A 21,215-nucleotide genomic window follows, 5' to 3' on the forward strand; every position below is an offset into this window, starting at 1 on the left:
CTGAAGAACATCTTGGTTGCTTCCTAGTTTGGCCATTGTAAATAAAGCTGCTATAAGCATTGATGTGCAGTGTTTTTTTTTTTGTTTTTTTTTGGTGAATGTGTTTTCAACTCTTTTGGGTAAATACCAAGGAGCATATGTTAAGAGCGTGTTCAGTTCGATAAGACACTGCCACACTTCCAAAGTGACTGTACCATTTTGCATTCCCACCAGCAGTGAATGAGAGCTTCTTTTGTTCCTTGCCAGCATTTAGTATTAGTGTTTTGGATTTTGCCCGTTCTAATTGGTGTGTAAAATCTATATATTTTTGGAGAAAGGTTAAATGTTAAAATGTCATTTGCTAATGTGATAGATAACTCACCAGAAATTTTCCTGTGATGTTTAGAAGTAACGTATCTCTAGGAAAATGTTGGTATTTGGCTCTCATTATCTAAACTAAGAGTAGTAATGCTTGTCTTACATGTTTATTTTGACAGATATTGACACAGGGGTGAAGGCCTCCTACCATTGTTAGCTGGTAAAATATTTAATTTTTTTATTATATTTCTTTTATTAGGCATAAAATGTATTAAGTTAAAACTAATTGTGGCTGAACTGAGCAAAAAAATTTGAAATTCTTCCCATTTTGTGACTGTAGAATTATGAAAGTTATAAGAAGGTAGTTTTATACTTACTTAATTCCGTATAAACCCATTGGGACATTAAACCACATTATTTAGCAATATTGTCTACCTTCTTTTTCTCGATTTGAATTTCATTAAGTATCTGTGTAAGGGATTTGAACTCAGTAGGCTCTTTATTTTGCAAAGTTTAGCACTAATTAGAGTGTTATTACTGTTTCAACATGTGGTTATTTATTAATAAAATTTGTGTCAGTGTTACTATAAATTTATAACTGGACATTTTAATAGAAGTTGTAGGTTCAAGGTCAGGAAAACAGCAGTGGGCATTTTGTTAACCTGTAGTTTCTACATGATTATAATTATCACGGGGTATAAAAAATGTAGCAGAGTTTTATTCTAGAGTTTGTGACATTTTGGGGCAAGAATTTAAGGTTCAAATGACCTGAAGGTTTTTAGCATTCTGTGAAGTGAAAGTAAAAACTACCATAAGGAATAGTTTATGTTGGTAGAGTGCTTTGATGACATAAAAGCAATAAGCATTTTATCCATTAGAATCATGATTGTTGACATTGATCTTCTTTTTCAGAAGATCATTTCAAGGTCTTTGTTCACATCAATTGTATTTACTATTCTTTACATTTTTGGCTGATTTTAAAATGAAATCGTACAAGCAATATGTTTATTATTAAAAACTATAAATAGTATAGAAGTGTGTAAGTAAATGGGAAACTTCCCTGTTCCCCTGGTTCTTTTGCTAGACATTACCCCTTAACAATATGTAATGTGTCCTTCAGATTTCTTATGTATATATCCAAAATTACCATCTTTTAATGAAGCAGGTGTGCTGGAGAAAGGAATATACTCTGCCCACTTTAAAATACACTTCACTTGGTCTTAGACATTTCCTTGCCTGTATCTCTCTGAAGGATATACGTGGCCAAATGAAGAGTGACTGAGTAAACACATTGGAACACAGTACTACTCTACATATTTCTTATAGTGGTTAGTGGGTTATAGCAGCGGTCCCCAACGTTTTTGGCATCAAGGACTGGTTTCATGGAAGATAATTTTTCCATGAGGGCAGGTGATGCAGAGCTCAGGCGGTGATGTGAGCAATGGGGAGCAGCTATACGCACAGATGATGACTCTTTGCTCACTCGCTCACCTACTGCTCACTTCCTGCTGTCCAGCCCGGTTCATAAGTTTCAGGGAAGACAATTTTTCTATAGATTGGGAGGGGTGTAGGGGTCGGAGGACCTCAGGCGATGATGGGTGGCCTGGTTGCTAACAGGACATGGGGTTGGGGACCACAGGGTTATGGGAACCCCAAACTTTGAATTTCTAACTAAGAATGCATCAACAGAGTTTAGATTTACAATAAAATCGAGATTGCAAAAATAATCTATGGCATGTTAAATAATACATTTTAAACAGTAAGGCATTTATAGAAATGACTAATTACTATTGCCTTTATGGAGGCTCATTTAGGTTTTGGGTAGATCAATAAATGGTTTTGGAGCTGTAGTACATTTACTTGTGCTCAACATAGGGCGCACTTAGGACACTTGAGGAGGATGGTGAAAGCAGAAACTGGAGGTGAGAGGGTGGTGAATGGGAAAAAGCACTATGGTACAGTGATAAAGGTAAATTTCTCTGTCATAATTTTGCCTAGCTTGGCCAGGTACTTAAAAAGGGGAAGAAAACTTCTAATCATGTTATATAGGTTAACTGTATGATGAAGTAAAAGGCATGTCATGAACTACTTAGGAACCCAGTGTCTTGAATTCTGAAACTTAAAACCTAATCCTGGCCGGGCGCGGTGGCTCACGCCTGTAATCCTAGCACTCTGGGAGGCCGAGGCGGGTGGATCGCTCAACGGCAGGAGTTCTAGACCAGCCTGAGCAAGAGTGAGACCCCGTCTCTACCAAAAAATAGAAAGAAATTATCTGGGCAACTAAAAATATATAGAAAAATTAGCCAGGCATGGTGGCGCATGCCTGTAGTCCCAGCTACTCGGGAGGCTGAGGCAGAAGGATTGCTTGAGCCCAGGAGTTTGAGGTTGCTGTGAGCTAGGCTGACGCCATGGCACTCACTCTCGCCCGGGCAAGAGAGTGAGACTCTGTCTCAATTAAAAAAAAAAAAAAAAACAACCAAAGAAAACCTAATCCTTTCACAGTTATGAACTGCCCATGTTTAGAAGTGACTTAAGAAAGGATGTGAAAACCGAAGCTGATTCAGATGTGTACATGTCCTTTGTGTGATTGTGGGTTAAAGCATTTTAAATTCCTTAAAAAATTTGGGGCAGCACATTTTGATTATAGAATTTTATATTCATTTTCATGCTTTCGGGAGTCCATCTAAAAATGACATAGAATTTGAAAGAGAACATTAACAAATAGAATTATGTACGAATAAATTTAAACTTCTATTACAGCTGTTATTTAATGTTTTGAATCTGTTATGGGTTTGCAGCAAGTTTGTTACTCTCATTTTTTTTCTTGATGTTTGGTTATATTGATGATACAAATTCATACTTAAATATTTTGTTGCTTAGACAAGTTTTGATGGCTTTCAGGACTTAATTGTTTATCTTGATGATCCAATGGTTCATATTCAGATGATAGCAGAAAATTTCGTGTATATATATATATATATATATATATATCCCTATGTAGAGAAATTATTCAGAATATTTTCGTTTGTATGTGAAAGTGACCTAGATTAGAAGTATGGAAGGAGATGGGGACGTCGGCAGGTTTGCTACTCCCTTGGTTTAACAAGAAAAGGTTTCTTAGAGTTGGGCCAAATATTTCTCATAGCTATTTGAGGTGCATCTTTTTTTCCTGTGCCTTCTATTTTTAAAATGTAATCTAGTTTTTGAACGCTTACGGAAAAGCTATAGAGGCCAGAAAATGACACACCAGAGAATGAAGGTGAGGAGAGGGAAGACAACTGTTTATCTTAGTAGCTTTGATTTTGAAACATGTTTAGGAAAAGCTTTTTTAGTGGTAAAATAATTGAGAATTTGTGGGAAGAAGAAAATACTGTATGCAAAAAATTAAAAAAGGAAAAATAAAAAAGTGAATAATATATGAATAAAATACAATACAAGGCTAAGTATCGAATGAAGGAAGTAATTGCGTGTTTAAGCCTTATTCTTAGCTGTTTAACTTTTAGGTAGTACAAATGAAGGTAATGTAATGTCAGTTGTGATGCAGCTAATTTATTCTGTAGTTAATATGTATTTCTACAACATACAAGTTCTAATTATGTATATTTGCTTTTTCTTAAGTTTGTTTTTTAACTGATCTGCCCAAAATATAAATAAGAAACTGGGCTTTGCGGGGTGGGGAGGAGAATGGAGGAAAAGGAAACACCCAAGGAATCTTACTGAACAATATATTATAAATCCTTGAAATTAAAAGAGAAGGTATTCTGAGTAGATAGACTTAGATTGCAAAATTATTCTAAACTATTTTTGCTCTTACTCATAAATGGAATAAGCATTTTAAAATCATCTTGAAAATCTTAATTTAGAAACTTTAATCCTTTTACATTCTCAAAGGCTAAACTTACCTGAAGAGCCATCTTCTCTCAGTCATGTATGCTTTACTTTGCTCGTTATAAGTACATTTACTAATATTTTGTATGTTTAGGGCTGTTATATTTTGCCTCTGGCCTTTGAATTTTCTTTAATTTTTTATTTCACTCTGGGGAAGAAAACAGGTAAATTCAAAAGTGCATTTGTTCATCCAACTAAAGCAACCTTTACTTAAAAATTAGGCTGTTTATTCTTCTAGGTATAGGTTCATGTAATACTAAATGTAATACTTAGCTAGATTGAGTTGGAATTATTAAGACCCTCAGGTATTAACTACCCAGGTTGATGTCATTATATAATCTAATAGTTCATGTTTTTCTGAAACATTTATATAGCTGGCTCTTATTAACCATTTTGTAGGAAATAACTGGAATAAATAAGGATAATACCAAAAGGGTAAAGAGTCCTATTCAATACTGTCTTAACAATGTCAAGGTATTCAGGTCTTGGCCAGTTAGTAATACTGATAATATATCAAGATAGTGATACTGACTAGGGCTTCTAGGGTCTAGTTTCTCTGTTCTATCATTAGGATAATATAATAGCCATGAAGCATGTCATTCCTTCCTGTTCCCTTTTAATGAATCAAACTTGAACAAAATTCTAATATAAAAAGTTATGCTTCTGTATAGAGAAGACTTCTTTAGGATATAATAGAGCATGAAATATTAGACACAGGAAAAAGTATTCACAGTGTGTGTATTATCTTAAGCAAAAATCAATTTGTAATGATCTCTCCGAAGCTCGTGGAGTAAAATCTCCAAAACTGGGGGGATGCTAGGGATCCTAGGGATGCTAGGGATGCTAAATGGATTGATACCAATGCCAAATACAAGATGGATCAAGTATCATTATTACTCTTTTTGCTTAGTATTTCATGTCATAAGGGACTTCATGGATAGTCTTATGATTTCAGCCTCTTCTAACCTTAAAACCTTAAACGTAGTAAAACATGAATCAGTAATGATGAAAATAGCTGAGATTTGAGTGTTTGTAGGAAGCATGCACTACATAATTTTCATATTCTGTTTCATCCTCATAATAATCTTGTAATGCACATAGTCTCTACCTTTTTACAGAGGAGGAATCTGAGACTTAGAAATATAATTTGCTTAAGGCAATATTTAGTAAGTAGTTGAGCCAAGTGTCAAACCCAGTCTGTTTGCCTCCATAGCCAAAGGTATCATTAAGAGTAAAGTTTTGACTTCAGTATTTTCATAATCAGGGTATAAGAAATAATCATGATAAAATAAAAATATTGGTACAGGTTTGAGTGTCCCTTATCTGAAATGCTTGGGATTAGAAGTGTTTTGGATTTTGTATTTCTTTTGGATCTTGGAATATTTGCATATACTTACTGGTTGAGCATCACAGATCTGAAAATCTGAAATCCTAAATGCTCCATTGAGCATTTCCATTGACCATAATATCGGTGTTTGAAAAGCTTTGGATTTTGGAGCTTTTTGGATTTTGGATTTTCAGATCTGGGTTGTTCAACCTGTATACATGGATTTGTATAAACAACAGAATTTAAAGTACTATTAAGACATGCCTTACATTAGTTTAAGCAGAGTGCTTTTACCCACTTTCCTTGTTGGCTCCTAACAGAAGTTTCTTGAGGTATTTATTATTTTCACTCCAGTTTTACAGTTGAATCTGAAGCTGGAGGATTAGGGACTTGTCTCCCAAGTTACACAGTGATTAAATGGGTAGCCAGCATCAAACCCAGAGTTTATTGTTATGGTTCTAAAAGGAGAGAGTCTATTGAATATTTTTAATGCAGTCAAACCAGTGTTACAAATAATAGCACTTCCAGTAGATCATATAAAGTATATAAATAAAAACAGGTACCTGTATGCTTTGAAACTGCATGAAACAAAACTTTGTACCCAAACTACCTATACTAATAACTAGCTTTTATAACACCTCTGTTTTTTTCTAAAGCCATATATATCTACTGCATTTCACATTTTATCCTTAATGTTGTGCATTAGATAAATGATGACATATATGGGGAAATAAAATACAAAAAGGTTATTTCATAAAAAAAGATTAAACTGAACTGGTGGTAGAGCCCAGGCTACAATTAGTTTGCTGACTCCATGAGATGATTAATTGTAGGATGACGAGCTCTTCCTGGTCTGCCTGGGACTTTCCTCGTTTCTAGTACTGAAAGTCATGTGTCGTAGGAAACCCTGCAGTCCCAGGCAAAGCAGGATGGTTGGTCATCCTAATTAATTATAATACTCTGTGGTAGATTGGGGATGGTAGTTAAGTTGCCATATAAAATGTAAGGCACCCAGTTAAAATTGAATTTAAGTTTGTTAAATCTGGCAGTCTTGAGTAGGAGTGAAAGAGGTATTTCAGTGTGTAAGAAGTATTCTTAGCTGCTTACGGGAGCATCATCTGACAGTTTCCTTATCTCTGGAGTACTTGACTCTTGTTCTTTGAGCTATGTGAACAGGATGCAGAGGTCAGGATGACTTAATGAAAACAGATTGTGCCCAATGTATATAAACTGATATAAGTGTGTGTGTGGGCGGTGATGGTGTAGTGGTAGTTTGAAGCAGTTACTTGTCTGGAAACAACCCAGAGCTGAGCCTATCCCATCTTTGTTGGATCAGTCTGTCAAACACCAGCACATTCTCAGATCATCTGTATTATATTGTCCTTAGATTGTACATTAAATAGTATTTTTTTGTTGTTAAGGTAGTACATTCACATGACTGAAAAATGAAAAGCCAGGTGCAGTGGTGTACCTTCCTACTTGAGAGGCAGAGGGGAAAGGAGTGGAAGTCTTTCCCCATCCTCTTTTTCTTGCACCTATTCATTTACTCACCATGGATTTAATTTGATCCGATTGGAGAATGTTAGAATTTTTTTGAAATGGATCTTAGAAATCTTCTCATTGAGTGATTTTTTTTCTTTTTTCTTTTAGAGCAGGGGAACTCTTTTTCCTATAGAGTATGTTGTGTAGAAGACAGAATTCCTCAGGTTGGTTAAATCTTCATTATTTGTTTCATAGCTGTCAGTACTCCTAAATTGATTTTGGAGCCCTTATGCATCAGTAAAATATAGTCTTAAATTTGATGCTGTTGTATTATTAATACATCGATATTAATGTTGAACAAATGAAGATTTAGTGACCTGGTCAAGATCTCATAGTAATTGGTGGCAGAGTTGAGACTAGTGTGTGTGTGTGTGTGTGTGTGTGTGTGTGTGTATGTATGTGTGTGTGTGTGTATGTTTAAAATCTCTATTCTGTATCAAACTGAAAAAAGTATGTATTCCCATGTCTAATTTTTGTTTCCTATTGATTTTTATCTAGAAGAGGGAATAAAAGTAGTTTTGTTTTGTTTTTTAATAATGTGTCTCAATCAGGTTTGGGGAAATCAAGGGGATTGTATTTGCAGTTCAAGGAGAATACTCAAGAGTCCTATTTTTTTCAACTGTCACAGTAAAAGGACTGAAAAAGTTTAAAAGCTACAATGGATAACTGAAATTTTAAAAATTATGTGGTTCTGTTAAACTGCTTTTTAGTTTAAATATATTCGTGGGAAAGACTTGTTAAATGTCCCTCCTTCCCTCCCTTCCAATATGTATCTTTAGTGCCAAAATTTCATTTTTTAAGATTAGAATAAATACAAGCTTGTTTTCTTAAAAAGAAAATACCAAATTATTATTTCCTCATAAAACTTGCTAGTTGTAAATTGAGACTTCATGTAATCCAGATGGTAATATGACTAGTCTTCTAATGTCTTTAATTGACTTTCCTGTCTAGAATTTCTCGACCATTTTATTGTGGTGTTAAGGAAGTACTTGCACAGATTAATGATCTGTATTTCAGCCCTACAATCATCGCAATGTCATATAGCAGTAACAAATATGGGGTCAGAGTTGAAATCCTCAAAGTTGTTTAAAGATTATGTTAATATTTGAGGATTTAGAAAAAATCCTTTGTCTTTACTTCACTAAGAAAGAGTGAGAACCACTGTTTATGCATAGTAATTAGCCTGCATGTTGATATTTATAAGAATTTAAAACAACTTTGCCACCTTTGGGTCTCGGGTTTGTGTGTGTGTGTGTGTGTGTGTGTGTGTTTGTTTTGGGAACAGGATATGTAGTCAGTGAATGTTTTAAAGCTATTCTCCTGAACCAGATATATATTTTTGGTATGCTTTTAGTCTTGGAAAGCCAAGAAGCAAACACGTTCATCAGAACCACGGTCCTCCTCTGAAGAAACTCTTTCCTGATGGCAAATAATAGTTGCTGGTTGCTCTTTCCATTACAACTCTGAGAGACAAGTTCTGGGAAGGAGCTAGTTCTTTCTACTCTTCTTGACCCCAGTTTCTTATTTCAAAATAAATGATTCACTTCATTCATCCGGGACCCTTCAGTTTCTGTAGAATGTGTGTGACTGTGACTTGACTTTTATGGAAAGGAAAGTCTCAAAAATAGTGTAGTGAAGAACTCTTTTTTTTTTTTTTTTTAAATCTTTTTTCCCCCTAACAGTAAAGTATTAACCGTAGAGTTTATTTAGGAAGGGTGGGGGCATTAAAAAATTTGGATGTGCTTTAAAGAGGCAAGTAGAATAAAATCCCTCCCCACCTGCTAGCTGTAAGTGCCTTTGGGCACCATATGTTTGAATTTTTTTTTTTTTTTGAGAATTAAACATGATAATATGTATTAATAATAAGCTCACTGCAGAGTGCCTGCTTGGTTGGTACTCACAATTATTTCCCATATATTGCAAGCTTGGTGAAAAATTTTAGGCACATTTCACGCTAGCAAATACAGATTCTTTGATATCTAGCATTGTGGAATCCACTCATTTATACTTCATCAGAGATAAAATGTTAAGCTGTATTTTTTTTTCCAGGTATGAACAGTTATGTACTGTTGATGCATGTTTGTGTTATAGGCTGAAAGGAAAATACAGAGGAGGAAATCAGATTGGTGGGCAGGATTAACCGAGGAATAAATTGTGCCCCCTCTGGAGCATTTTCTTCTACCCTCCTCTCTCTTTGCTGGTTCCCTTCCTCTGCTGTTTTGAGTTTGTGGGAACATTTCCAAGTGTTGGGGTTCCTCCCTTGCTCTGGCTTTCTAGTTTTCAGGTCCCTTTTCGTGATGGATGTAAATGGGGGAGGAGGCATAAAAGACCTGCTTGCTGTATTAGTAGAATGTGAATATAATGGCTTTCTCATTCCCCTTCTATGTGTATTGCAAGTATCTTCGATTTTGAGAGTAACTCCCATCTTCTTTGTTCAGTTCACCACCTTAGAGGAGGTTAATTTTATAAGCCTACCAATTTTGGATTGAGATACTATGCTACATCTCTGCTGAGCCTAAGAGATTTTTAAAATGTCTATTTCTAGGTAGTTGCAACCAGATCTGAGCAGGTAGAACCATTTAATGTATTAATATGAATGTGACCCCTGTGGCAACCTTCTTCCCTGTTTCTCTGTTACTAAAATATATGTCCTCTCCATTGAAATCTTTTCATATGAGTATTTGTAGCATTTTTTTTTTTTGTAAAATTCAGAGTTACTGTAAAAGATATGATTATGATATTACTAATACTCTTTAGTAATAATATCAACTTCATATACTCTGGAAGTATATCAATTGGGAGTGGTTCATAGGTGGGCATTAAATTCCATTACTTAATGTACAGTTGTTTCCATAACCCTCCTGTCTTCAGCTTTCTGACAATGACACAAAATCCTGTCTGCCCCGCTCCTCCACTCTTTCCAAGTCTCCTGTGTTCTTTCTAAGGAAAAGATCTTCCCTTATATTTTATCATTATGATTTAAATCAATTGCTAATTAGAATATAAGATGTAAATAACTTTTCGAAATAATGCAACTGACCATTTACATAGAACATTTTAAAAACACATTTCAAGTGTTTGAACCTAGGTATTAATATCACACGATTTCATATTTTAAGATTTAGTTGTTTACTCATTTATTATTGTATAAATAATGATAAGTCATTTTAATGCTGTTAAACTTGACTCATCTTGTTATTTAGCAGTTCTGAGAGTGTAGTGAAGGTGGGAGTTGTTATACTCTTTGTGCTGAAAGATTGATGTATTTCGACACATTAATCCCTCCCCTTCCTCCCTATTCTCCTTTCCTCTTTTTCTCTTTTCCTATTCTTTCTTGAACCCTCTTCATTTGAGCTTTGGTCCTTAACACAGCGCTTTCCAAGGTCAACAGAGACCTTCATATTGTCAAATCCAATGTTTCATTCTCAGGCTCACCTTTTTTTTTTTTTTTTTTTTTTGTGGTAAAATAAACATATTTGCCACTGTAGTTATCTTTAAGTGTAAAATTCACTTTATATATACACGTTGTGCGCAGCCATTATATGTGCTTAATATGTGCTTGCTTTTCTGTTGAATAGAGTCCCAAATGTGGGATTATAAAAGGTATGGGTGTTCTTTTTAAATTCTGATTACTTTCTTTGGTGGACTCTGGATATTGCAATCTTTTTTTTGTGAAACTATTGGATGAAAATTGGTATGGCTTCACTTTAATCTTGATTACAGGTTAAGGGAAATATATTGACTTCTGTGTGTCAGCCGTCCGCATTTCCTTTGTAGATACTGGGGCAGTAAGGAAGGTGGTGAGGTATGTCTGAGTAATCTGAAATAATCTTGGAGGTAAATATGATATGATTGGCCCATGGACCACATTTGAGATACACTGTTGTCAGTCTACTATATTTGGAGTTTTAGGAAAGCGCTAGAAACATATCCAAGTGTGAATGAGAAGTTATTAATGAAGATGACATTTTTCTTAATTGGAAAAAGTGTGGTTTATTTAATAAACAATTCAGACAGTTCATCTGAGAAGAAAGAAATTAGCTTTTACCCTCATGCAATATGCAAAAATAAACTCTATTGATTAAAGATCTAGATGTAAAAATTAGGCAAATACTAGAAAAAATATAGAAGACCATTAGTTTAACATTTGGATGGGTAAGGCCTCCTTAAACTAGATTGGAAATCTAGAAGCTGTGAAAGAAAAGATTGACAGGTTTACTTTTTAAAGGTCATACTCATGTTAGGGTGTGGTAACATAAAAAAGTACCTATTTTTTGAAGAACTAATTTTCCTCATTCTCTAGATTTTTCACAGCCCCTTTAGCAAATATGCAGTTGGCCAAATTCATGAACTTTAATTTATCTAGAACATTTTGGAAAATTAAATGTCTTAATTGATTGTGGCTGGTATACCTAGGCAGCACTTGACATCATTGAACACTTAATCCATGGCTTTCCCCTCCCTTGGCGTTTGTAACACTGCCCTCTCCTAGTTCTCCTGCTTTATTGGTCTCCTCAATGGGATTTCCTCCCTTCAGTCCTGTGGATTGGTGTCATCCCCAAGTTTTCTGTCCTTGCACTTGATTTTAGAGATTTCCCGTGTGTTCTCTTTGGGCATTCTCATCTTTCATCTCATTATGGCTCCAAAATATGTGCTTCTTGTTCTCTCAGCTTTCTCAGTTTATGTATATCTGGATGACTCACAGGCATCTTAAACCTTTATTTTCAAGACTGTTCATCTCCTTTCCACTAACCATCCAGACACTGACCAATTCTTTCACTACTTGTATTTCTGTCTGGGTTGAAGGCACCAAAACCACTTTCTCTTTTTGCATTGCCACTACCCTAATTCATGACGTAGTTCTGTTCAGTATTTAGATACAGAACTATCCATACTCCATGAGGCAGACACAGATTGTAGTTCTTAGGAAGGACAAGAGGAACAACTTCAGCCTTTGCCACTCTGAGAAGCTGCTGGCCTCCTGATCTAGGAGTAAAGAATTATTTCAGTGGTCTAGTCTTTTATCTAATCGACTTGCCTCTAGCTTCTGCCGCCTTCACATTATCTTTTACATATAGTTATTTTCTAAAACTGTATATTTGTGTATATTAGAACGCAAACTAAATTCCTTTTACTAGCATCAAAAAGGGCGTAACAGTTTGATTTTCTCATCTCCTCACCCCACCTTGCTTTTTGGTTTGCTTATTATTTATTGAACACATGCCGCTTTTGATGTTTGATCAAATTATATGGTGTTATCTCTTCAAAAAAGCTCCATTTCCACCCCTGCATCCCAACACCTTTCCTCCTTCCGCTTGTCCTCAGCCTTTCAGATTATGATAAATTACTATTTGGTTCAAGAAGATTTCTCAGAAAATGTAAGAAGTAGCCTCCACCTGTTACTGTACTCTTCCTGAAACACTATTTGTACTCAATGATTAATACTAACTAGAAGTTTTATAGGTGTGGCTCTTACATTTAGGCCTATGATCCATTTTGAGTTAGTTCTTTGTATAAGGAAGGGGTCCAACTGTATTCTATTACATGTTCATATTCAGTTGTTGCAGCACCATTCATTGAAAGACTACTCTTTTCCTATTGAATTCTCTTGCTACCCTGTTGAAATTCACTTGTCAGTAATACAAGGATTTATTTCTGGACTCTTAGATCTATTCCGTTGATCTGTATGTCTGTTCTTTTGCCAGTACTGCACTGCTTTGATTACTGTTGCTTTGTATTAATAGAAAGTTTTAAATAAAGATTCGTGAGTCCTCCAAGTTTGTTCTTTTTCAAGATTGATTTGATTGTTCTGGGTACTTCGGTTATCCATGTGAATTTTAGGATCAGCCTACCAATTCTGTATAAAAGCTTGCTGAGATGATGATAAGGATTATTTGGGGGCAATAATGGGGTGATCCCTTTCCTTCCCATAATAAAGGGTTTTGGCCTACACCCCATAACAAAAACATTTTAACAAGAGAAAAGCATAACAAATTTATTATGTGCACATGTGTGTACAGAAGTCATAGAAAATATGAGCTCAAAGTGGGGCCAGATGGTTGAGGCTTAAATGCTTTTTTTTTTTTAGAGAGGAGAGCGAAATGGGGAAATGAATAGTCCTATAGTGGTAGAAAGGCACTAGAACATAGGTTGCCTTACTATACAAATAAAATACTCCAGGTAAACTCAGAGCTGCCCTCTGAAGAACAGATGAAAAGTTTATCTGGGCATCGTGATGATTCCTGGTCTCTCTTCTTTTTGGGTGGTTGATCTTTGCTGGTTATTTGATGAGATTCCTAGTGAGGGGGTCTTAAGACGATTGCATTTATTTTTTTTCTTTTTCCTTTTTGATTATTATGGGTACATAATAGTTGTATATCTTTATAGGGTACATGTGATATGATGTTTTAATATACACATACAATGTGAATTAATCAAATCAGGGTAATTGGTAATTGGGTATCCATCACCTCATGCTTTTATCATTTCTTTGTGTTAGGAACATTCCAATTCCACTCTTAGTTATTTTAAAGTACATCCTAACTTATTGTTGTTACACTTTGTTGTGCTATCAAATATTGTTCATTCTAACTATATTTTTGCAACCATTAACCATTCCCACTTTATTCCCCGCTCCCCGTTACCTTTCCCAGGCTCTGGTAATCATCCTTCTGCTGTCTTCATGAGATCAATTGTTTTTAATATTTAGCTACCATGTATGAGTGAGAATATGTGAGATTTGTCTTTCTGTGCTTGGCTTATTTCACTTACCAAAATATTCTCCATCTCCATCCACGTTGTTGCAAATGGCAGGATTTCATTCTTTTTGTGGCTATATAATATTCCATTGTGTATATGCACCACAATTTCTTTGTCCATTCATCTATGATGGACACTTAGGTTGATTCCATATCTTGGTTATTGTGAATAGTGCTGCAATAAACATGGGAGGGCAGATATCTTTTTGATACACTGAATTCTCCTCCTTTGGGTGTATACCCAAAGTGGGGTTGCTGGATCATATGGTAGTTTTATTTTTAGTTTTTTGAGGTACTTCCATACTGTTCTCCATGGTGGTTGTGCTAATTTACATTCCCACCAACAGTTTATAAGGGTTCCTCTTTCTCCACATCCTCAACAGCATTTGTTATTGCCTGTGTTTTTGATAAAAGCCATTTTAACTGGGTGAGATGGTATCTCATTGTAGTTTTGATTCACATTTCTCTGATGACTAATGATGTTGAGCATTTTTTTGTATACCTGTTGGCCATCTGTATAAGACAGTTGCATTTCTTAAGAAGCTTTCTTAGATGAGGACATTTCAGAATCTCTCCCTGAGCTTAAGGAGGGGAGAACAAGACCAAGGTTAGAGGGACCTTGATTCTCGAACTCCTTGCCTCAAGCAATCCTTGTCCTCAGCATTCCAAAGTGCTAGGATTACAGGCTTGAGCCACCGTGCCTGGCCATTTAAACATTAAGTCTTCTCCTGAACAGGGATGTTTTTCTACTGTTTAGGTCTTCTTTAATATCTTTCAACAATGTTTTGTGCTTTTCAGAATACAAGTTTTTCACTTTTTGTTGTATCTATTCCTAAGTATAGTGTTTGATGGTATTGTAAATATAATTGTTTTTGTAATTTTTTTTTCTGATTATTCATTGCTAGTACATTAGAAATACAATTGATTTTTCTGTATTTATCTTTAAAGGAAGAAACTGTTTCTCTAGTCACAACTCTTCTGACACTAAATGTGTGACACCAGGCAATTCTCCATTTCCCTGGAGACCAACTGGGTACAGTTTAATCTGGTTCTTAGAATAACTACCCAGAGTTATCACAAATCCCACAGGTTAAGGGCTCAGTCTCAAAAGGATGCCCCCCACTTCAGATGTCAGTTGCAAGTAGGGGGTCCCCAGATTACTCACACTTGTGTCTGACTTGGCTACAAATTGGAGTTTTCTACAACCTCCTCCTCAAGTGTGATAATTTGCTGTAATGAAGTCAGGGAAGTGCTTTATTTACTATTACCAGTTTATTATAAAGGATACAATGGACAGTTCAAATGAACAGGCAGATGAAGAGGTACATGGGGTGAGGTCTGGAACGGTGTGGAGTACAGGAGCTTCTGTTCCTGTGGAGTAGGAGTGAGACACCCTCCAGCATGTGGATGGTGGTTTAAGGTTTTTATGGAGGTCCTGGTACATGGGCATGATTGATTAAATCTTTGGCCATTGGTGATTAGCTCAGTCTCCATGCTCTCTCCTCATATGTTGGGGGACGGGGCTGAAAGTTCCAATCCTCTAATCATACGGTTGGTTCCTTTAGCAAGCAGCCCCATCCTCCAAGAGTCACCTCAGTAAAATCTCAGGTATGGTTGAAAGGCACTTATTCTTAATAAGCAAAGACTATCTTCTTAGTCCCATTGCTCAAAAATGCAAAGCTTTTAGGAGCTCTGTGCCAGGAACCAGGGATAAAGACCAAAAATATATTTCTTATTATATCACAATAATCACAATCTTGTATCCTACAGTCTTGCTGAACTGTTTTTATTAGTTCTGATAGTTTTTTAGTGGATTCCTTAGGATTTTCTGTATATACAATCATATCATCTGTGAATATAGTTTTTTTAATCATGATATTTTTATTTCAGAATGCAAACATGGAAAATTAAATTTCGGAGAGAGTACTCAGTTAGATAACATCATTCTCCTGGGGTATTAGGATGCATTTATTCTTTGCAACTCTCATGTCCTGGAAGTAGCAAGACCATTTGTTTTCATTTTGTCATTTTCCTGTACAGAAACCTTCAATGGCTCCGTATGACCTTTATGCTAAAAATCTAGTTTCTTAGTCTACCAGCAGTACTGCATACTTTTTTCCCCAGCATAGGTACATGACATACTTTCTCTTTTCCTCGTGAGTCTCTGTTCAGGTACCCCTTGCCCTCGAGACCCTCTCTGACTACCTACATGATAGAGCTCCTTTCCAGCTTTGCCCAAATCACTTGTTTTCTTTGTTAATATATTTTGTAGTACCTTGGAGACCACTTCAGCATTTATCACCACCTGGCGTGTATGCAAGCATGCATACATACATATATATTTGCTGGTCTACCTCTCCCATTGAATGTGTAAGTTCCATGAGAGTGGGACTTAGGCCATTTTGTTCACCATTATGTCTCCACTACTTAGAATAGTATCTAACATCTTTTTAATAAATCTCATGAATGCATAGTACAGAATGACCAAATTGTACTACCTTCTTGCTTCACAATGTAACCTACCTAAATTGAAAAAGATCTAGAGCGAACATGGAAAATGAATTTTATGTGTTTGCTAACTCCAGTTGGTTGTTGCTGCCTTGGGTAAGAATGGGGCTCACAGGGAAAGAATGCAGATTATTTAGCAATGGCCGCTAGGACGCTGAGAGAGGAGCATGTGACATACATGTAAAGTACTTGCCATCCCTAATGCAGTCAGATGCTAAAGAATAGGAAATGGGCTTTTGGTCTCTTATTTTTTCCTCCTCTTCTGGCTTGTTTCCTTTTTACTACTTACTACTGGGAAATGTTCGTGGATACTTGGGGTTAGGTTGGAAAGGCAACGTGTTTATGGTATGGTGTGGAAACTTTCCTGTGTAATTCCATTGTTAATAGATATAGTACAGATGAGTCTCTTAGAAATATCAGGACATTGCAGGGGGCTGGTATACTAGCCTCTGCCTGATTGAAAAAATAATAATTTGCCAATGTAATATGATGAATTTTTTTCAAAGTTATTTTAAAATTATTTTGAACTAATATTTTTCTTTTTCTTCCTTCTAGATTCTTGCTGAAATCTGTTAATTCTACTTTTTGAGCACACATGAATAACCACGTATCTTCAAAACCATCTACCATGAAGCTAAAACATACCATCAACCCCATTCTTTTATATTTCATACATTTTATAATATCACTTTATACTATTTTAACATACATTCCATTTCATTTTTTCTCTGAGTCAAGAAAAGAAAAATCAAACAAAATTAAAGCAAAGCCTGTAAATTCAAAACCTGAGTCTGCATACAGATCTGTTAATAGTATGGATGGTTTGGCTTCAGTATTATACCCTGGATGTGACACACTAGATAAAGTTTTTGTGTATGCAAAAAACAAATTTAAGAACAAAAGACTCTTGGGAACACGTGAAATTTTAAATGAGGAAGATGAAGTACAACCAAATGGAAAAATTTTTAAAAAGGTAAGATAATCTTTCATTGCCTTTGAATTCCCTCTGAACAAAGTATACTCTTAGAAATGATAGCAACGGACAGGCACAGCCTGCTTTTATTGGAATTTGTTGATGTTGCAGGAGAAACAGTATAGGAAGGGGACTAGACTGTGCTCTAATCTCTTTCTGTACTTATCAGCACTGATTTGTTCTGAACTTTTAGAAAGACGTTGAGAACACCCACTGGTGTGGAGCTCCTCTGAACCTGCATGTCTGCCAGGGCTTGGAATAAAATGTCTAGGGCAGTTTTGGGTACGAAACCATATTCTTTGGTTTCCAGAAGCACCTAGGTGCTTGAAATGGCTCTGAGTTTTGGGGTGTGACCTGCTGTTTTTGATTTTGATGTGGATTGCAGTGGGTGCTTAATGTCCTGGTAATTTTGTTGTGGCAGTTGTGTGGTTCTTAAAAAAATTTCTCTTCACAAATGTAGAGGAACCTGCCATTGTTAATTTGAAACAGAGGACATGATGATGTCTGTAGAGGCAGCGTAACAGTGATCAAGAGCCTGGACTCCAAGGCTCTTGACCAAGACCAAGACTATAGCTTTAAATGTTGGATTTGCCACTTACTAGCTTTGTGACCTTGGAAAAGTGATTTATTTTATTTTATTTTTTTTAAGAGACAAGGTCATGCTCTGTAGTCCAGGCTGGAGTGTAGTGGCATGATCACAGTTCACTACAGCGTCAAATTCCTGGGCTCAAGGGATCCCCCTGCCTCAGCCTCCCGAGTAGCTAGGATTACAGGCATGTGACACACCACACCTGGCTAATTTGTTTATATTTGTTCTCTGGAGCTGAAACCGGAACCCAGGCCTTCTGACTCCAGAACTCATAATCCTTAACTAATCACAGCTTGCAGAGTTCTTGTAAGGATTGAGTGTATGTGCACACATCTGTAATGTGCTTAGAACGGTTTGTGGTTACCTAATAAAAATGCTCTAGCATTCATTATTATATTACTGTATTATTATATTCTTGGAAATTTAGTGAGGAAAATTATATCAGTGAGTACAAAAAGACATCATGGAGTAGTGCTTTACTATGAATGACAGTAAGTATAGAAATGGCATAAAAATGCTACTTATGAACTTGGGATCATGGCTTTCTTATAAGCAGTTCTTAAAACTCTGGCGGGCAAAAATTAAAGATAAAGTGTATTTTAGAGGCAGTATGATCTGTAGTTGGTTGATAATTTGGTTATGTTATAGGTTTAATACCTTTTTAGGCAAAGTTGTTTTTCTCTTATCCAATCCTAGCTATATCTTGACTCCCCCAACTGCCTTTTTTTCTGTCAGCCACAGGGAAACTCTCAGATCTTGACGGGAAATCTAAACCACAACTGTGGAATCAAAAACTCAGAGCTCCTCCTGTTACTGGAGGGCCAGGGTGATGTTGCTTAATCTCTTTCATGGCCCATTAATTTTGCAACTTACCATACAAATTTCCTATGTCATTTTCCTCTAAATGGAAATGGAGATGGCAAGTGAGTTGATGTCAGTGATTCCTAGAAACTATAAACATTTTAACTCAACAATAGGATCTGTAAATTTCCTTGCCTTTAAATAGAGTGACTGTATGTCTTGGTTTGCCTGGAACAGTCCTGATTTATACTTGTTATTCTGACATTAGTAGGGCCTCCAGACAGTCTCAAAAATGCCCTCATCGGATAAAGTTGTATGGTCACCTTACTTTTAAGGCACATTCCCTATTTTGCTGACTTAGAAAAAACGGAATTTTTTGCTACTTAATTAAGATCTAACTGGACATAAAGCACATTTCTAGAAATTGAAATCATGTCATTACGCATGTTTTATTATTCTTCTCTAGCCTATAGTTTATAATTTGCAAACCATTTTATTATACTGAAGTCAGCTTTTGTCATATTGAGTTGATGCCCTTTTTTTTTTTTTTTTGAGACAGAATCTCTCGCTTTGTTGCCCGGGCTAGAGTGAGTGCCGTGGCATTAGCCTAGCTCACAGCAACCTCAAACTCCTGGGCTCAAGTGATCCTTCTGTCTCAGCCTCCCGAGTAGCTGGGACTACAGGCATGCGCCACCATGCCCGGCTAATTTTTTCTATATATATATATATTGTTTTTAGTTGTCCAGATCATTTCTTTCTATTTTTTAGTAGAGATGGGGTCTCGCTCTTTCTCAGGCTGGTCTCGAACTCCTGACCTTGAGCGATCCACCCGCCTTGGCCTCCCAGAGTGCTAGGCCTGTAAAGGCGTGAGCCACTGTGCGTGGCCGAGTTGTTGCTTTTTATGGTACACTATCCTTGAGTCTGTCTTTGAGAGATCTGTTAGTTATAAAAGATACTGAAAACACTGCATTTTTATGTGCTTAAGTTTTCCACTCTTCTGCCTTCTCTCTGCTCCTCACAGCATATCTAAAAGGTATTCATTTTTGTCTTTTGATCTAATATGATATTTCAATTCAAAATTTGGGTTTTCTTACTTTTAGTCTAAGTGTACATAACAGAGGTCTTATTTTACAGGAAGTTTAATTTTTCTCCAGTATCTCACATACATTATATGTGACTTGTACTTTTAGTCATCATTCAGTACATACAGCAGCAAATGGTTCCTTGTTATGTAAATAGGAAAAAAGCTTGTATAGTGAATATGAAATTTCTTCTTAATTCATGTGTCAATATAATTAGGACAAAAATAAAATCCTAGAGCTCTCATAGATGTTCCCTAAATGTAGTCTACACAGGAAATAGGATGAACCCAAGGAAAGTTTGTTTTTTCTTCCCATGTGTGTCTAAGTGTATGTGGCTCTGCCCTGCCTGTCTTGACCATGGTGCCTTTGTATTCATTGATTATTCAACCAAGCAGGAAATATTTGAACTCATAGAATTTAAAAGGTGAGCCAAACTGTTTTTAGTCAGCAACTTTTTCTGTCTGTAGCATATTTATTACGAGGTTTTACTTTGTATGGGAAGTCTTTGAATTTCCATATGTCAGAAGATCTGCCTACTATTAGCATTATTGATCAAATTGGCATTTGTGGTTCATCAAGCTTTGTTCAGAAGGCTATATCCAGACTCTGATGTGGAAACATGTTGTATTTTTCTTGTCTGAAATTAGGTCCATTGGGAAAGTAGAATTTTTAGGTTTTTTGTATAATGAGTGATGCATGTATTTTCTCTTGGCCTTACTCAAGAAGAAAGTGTGCAGTACCGCTGGTAGGCTAAGACTTGAGTTTCTGTTGGCCCTGTGTTGCAGCTGTGGCAAGAATCTACAAACTGGAGAGTGGATATCTCAGTTGCATGCTAAACAGGCGAGGCTCTCTTTTTTTTCCCTTTCCTCTCTTGGTCTCTTGTTAGACCCATTGTATGGCATCTGCCATGATAGGATATTAAAAAGGGGAGCTTTTCACAACTGCCGAGTTAAGCTGTCGGCTGTCTGTCCTTAGTGCCTACTCAAGCTCAGGTGGGAGCTCTAGGAGATCAAGCTCAGGAGGGAGGTCAGAAGACATTTTTGAAGTGTATTGTCATTGAACAGTTTCCATATTTGAAAGTAAACTTCAGTTGGATAGGAAAGCTAATGATGTAGCAATATCTAAAATTTTTCAAGGGGCAGACTTTTGGGGATTAACCCTCAGATGTATCTGAGATGGTTGAAGCAAAGATACACACACAAACCTTATTTCAAATGAATGAACTTTGAAGTTTTGTTTCCATCTTATCCTAACAGTCTGTTTTGAGCTCCCAAAGGAAGATAAGTAGAAGAAAGGCAGTTGTGATGATTCTGCTCTAATTATGCCCAAGATTGAGGGGCCACCAGCTTCACCAAAATGGGACTCTCTCATGGGGCACAGAGAAGCACAAGGCACCTGTGGCCTGGCAGGCCTTAAGGACTACTGTCTCATCCTTTTTTTTTTTTTTTTT

The 21,215-nt window shown here is 36.3% G+C and overlaps 1 protein-coding gene across 1 annotated transcript in view; it reads left to right on the forward strand.

The window, feature by feature from the left end:
- The first annotated feature begins 475 nt into the window (after window positions 1–475).
- Window positions 476–21,215, forward strand: part of ACSL3 (acyl-CoA synthetase long-chain family member 3) — a 65,713-nt gene continuing 44,973 nt past the window's right edge. Inside the window, exons 1-2 of the mRNA XM_012642465.1 lie at window positions 476–517; window positions 16,876–17,293. Of these exons, the coding sequence (XP_012497919.1) occupies window positions 16,916–17,293 (378 nt within the window). The 5' untranslated portion in view covers window positions 476–517; window positions 16,876–16,915. The remainder of the gene's footprint in view (window positions 518–16,875; window positions 17,294–21,215) is intronic.

Source organism: Propithecus coquereli, unplaced genomic scaffold (assembly GCF_000956105.1).
Source record: "Propithecus coquereli isolate 6110/MARCELLA unplaced genomic scaffold, Pcoq_1.0 Scaffold18, whole genome shotgun sequence".
Classification (NCBI taxonomy): domain Eukaryota; kingdom Metazoa; phylum Chordata; class Mammalia; order Primates; family Indriidae; genus Propithecus; species Propithecus coquereli.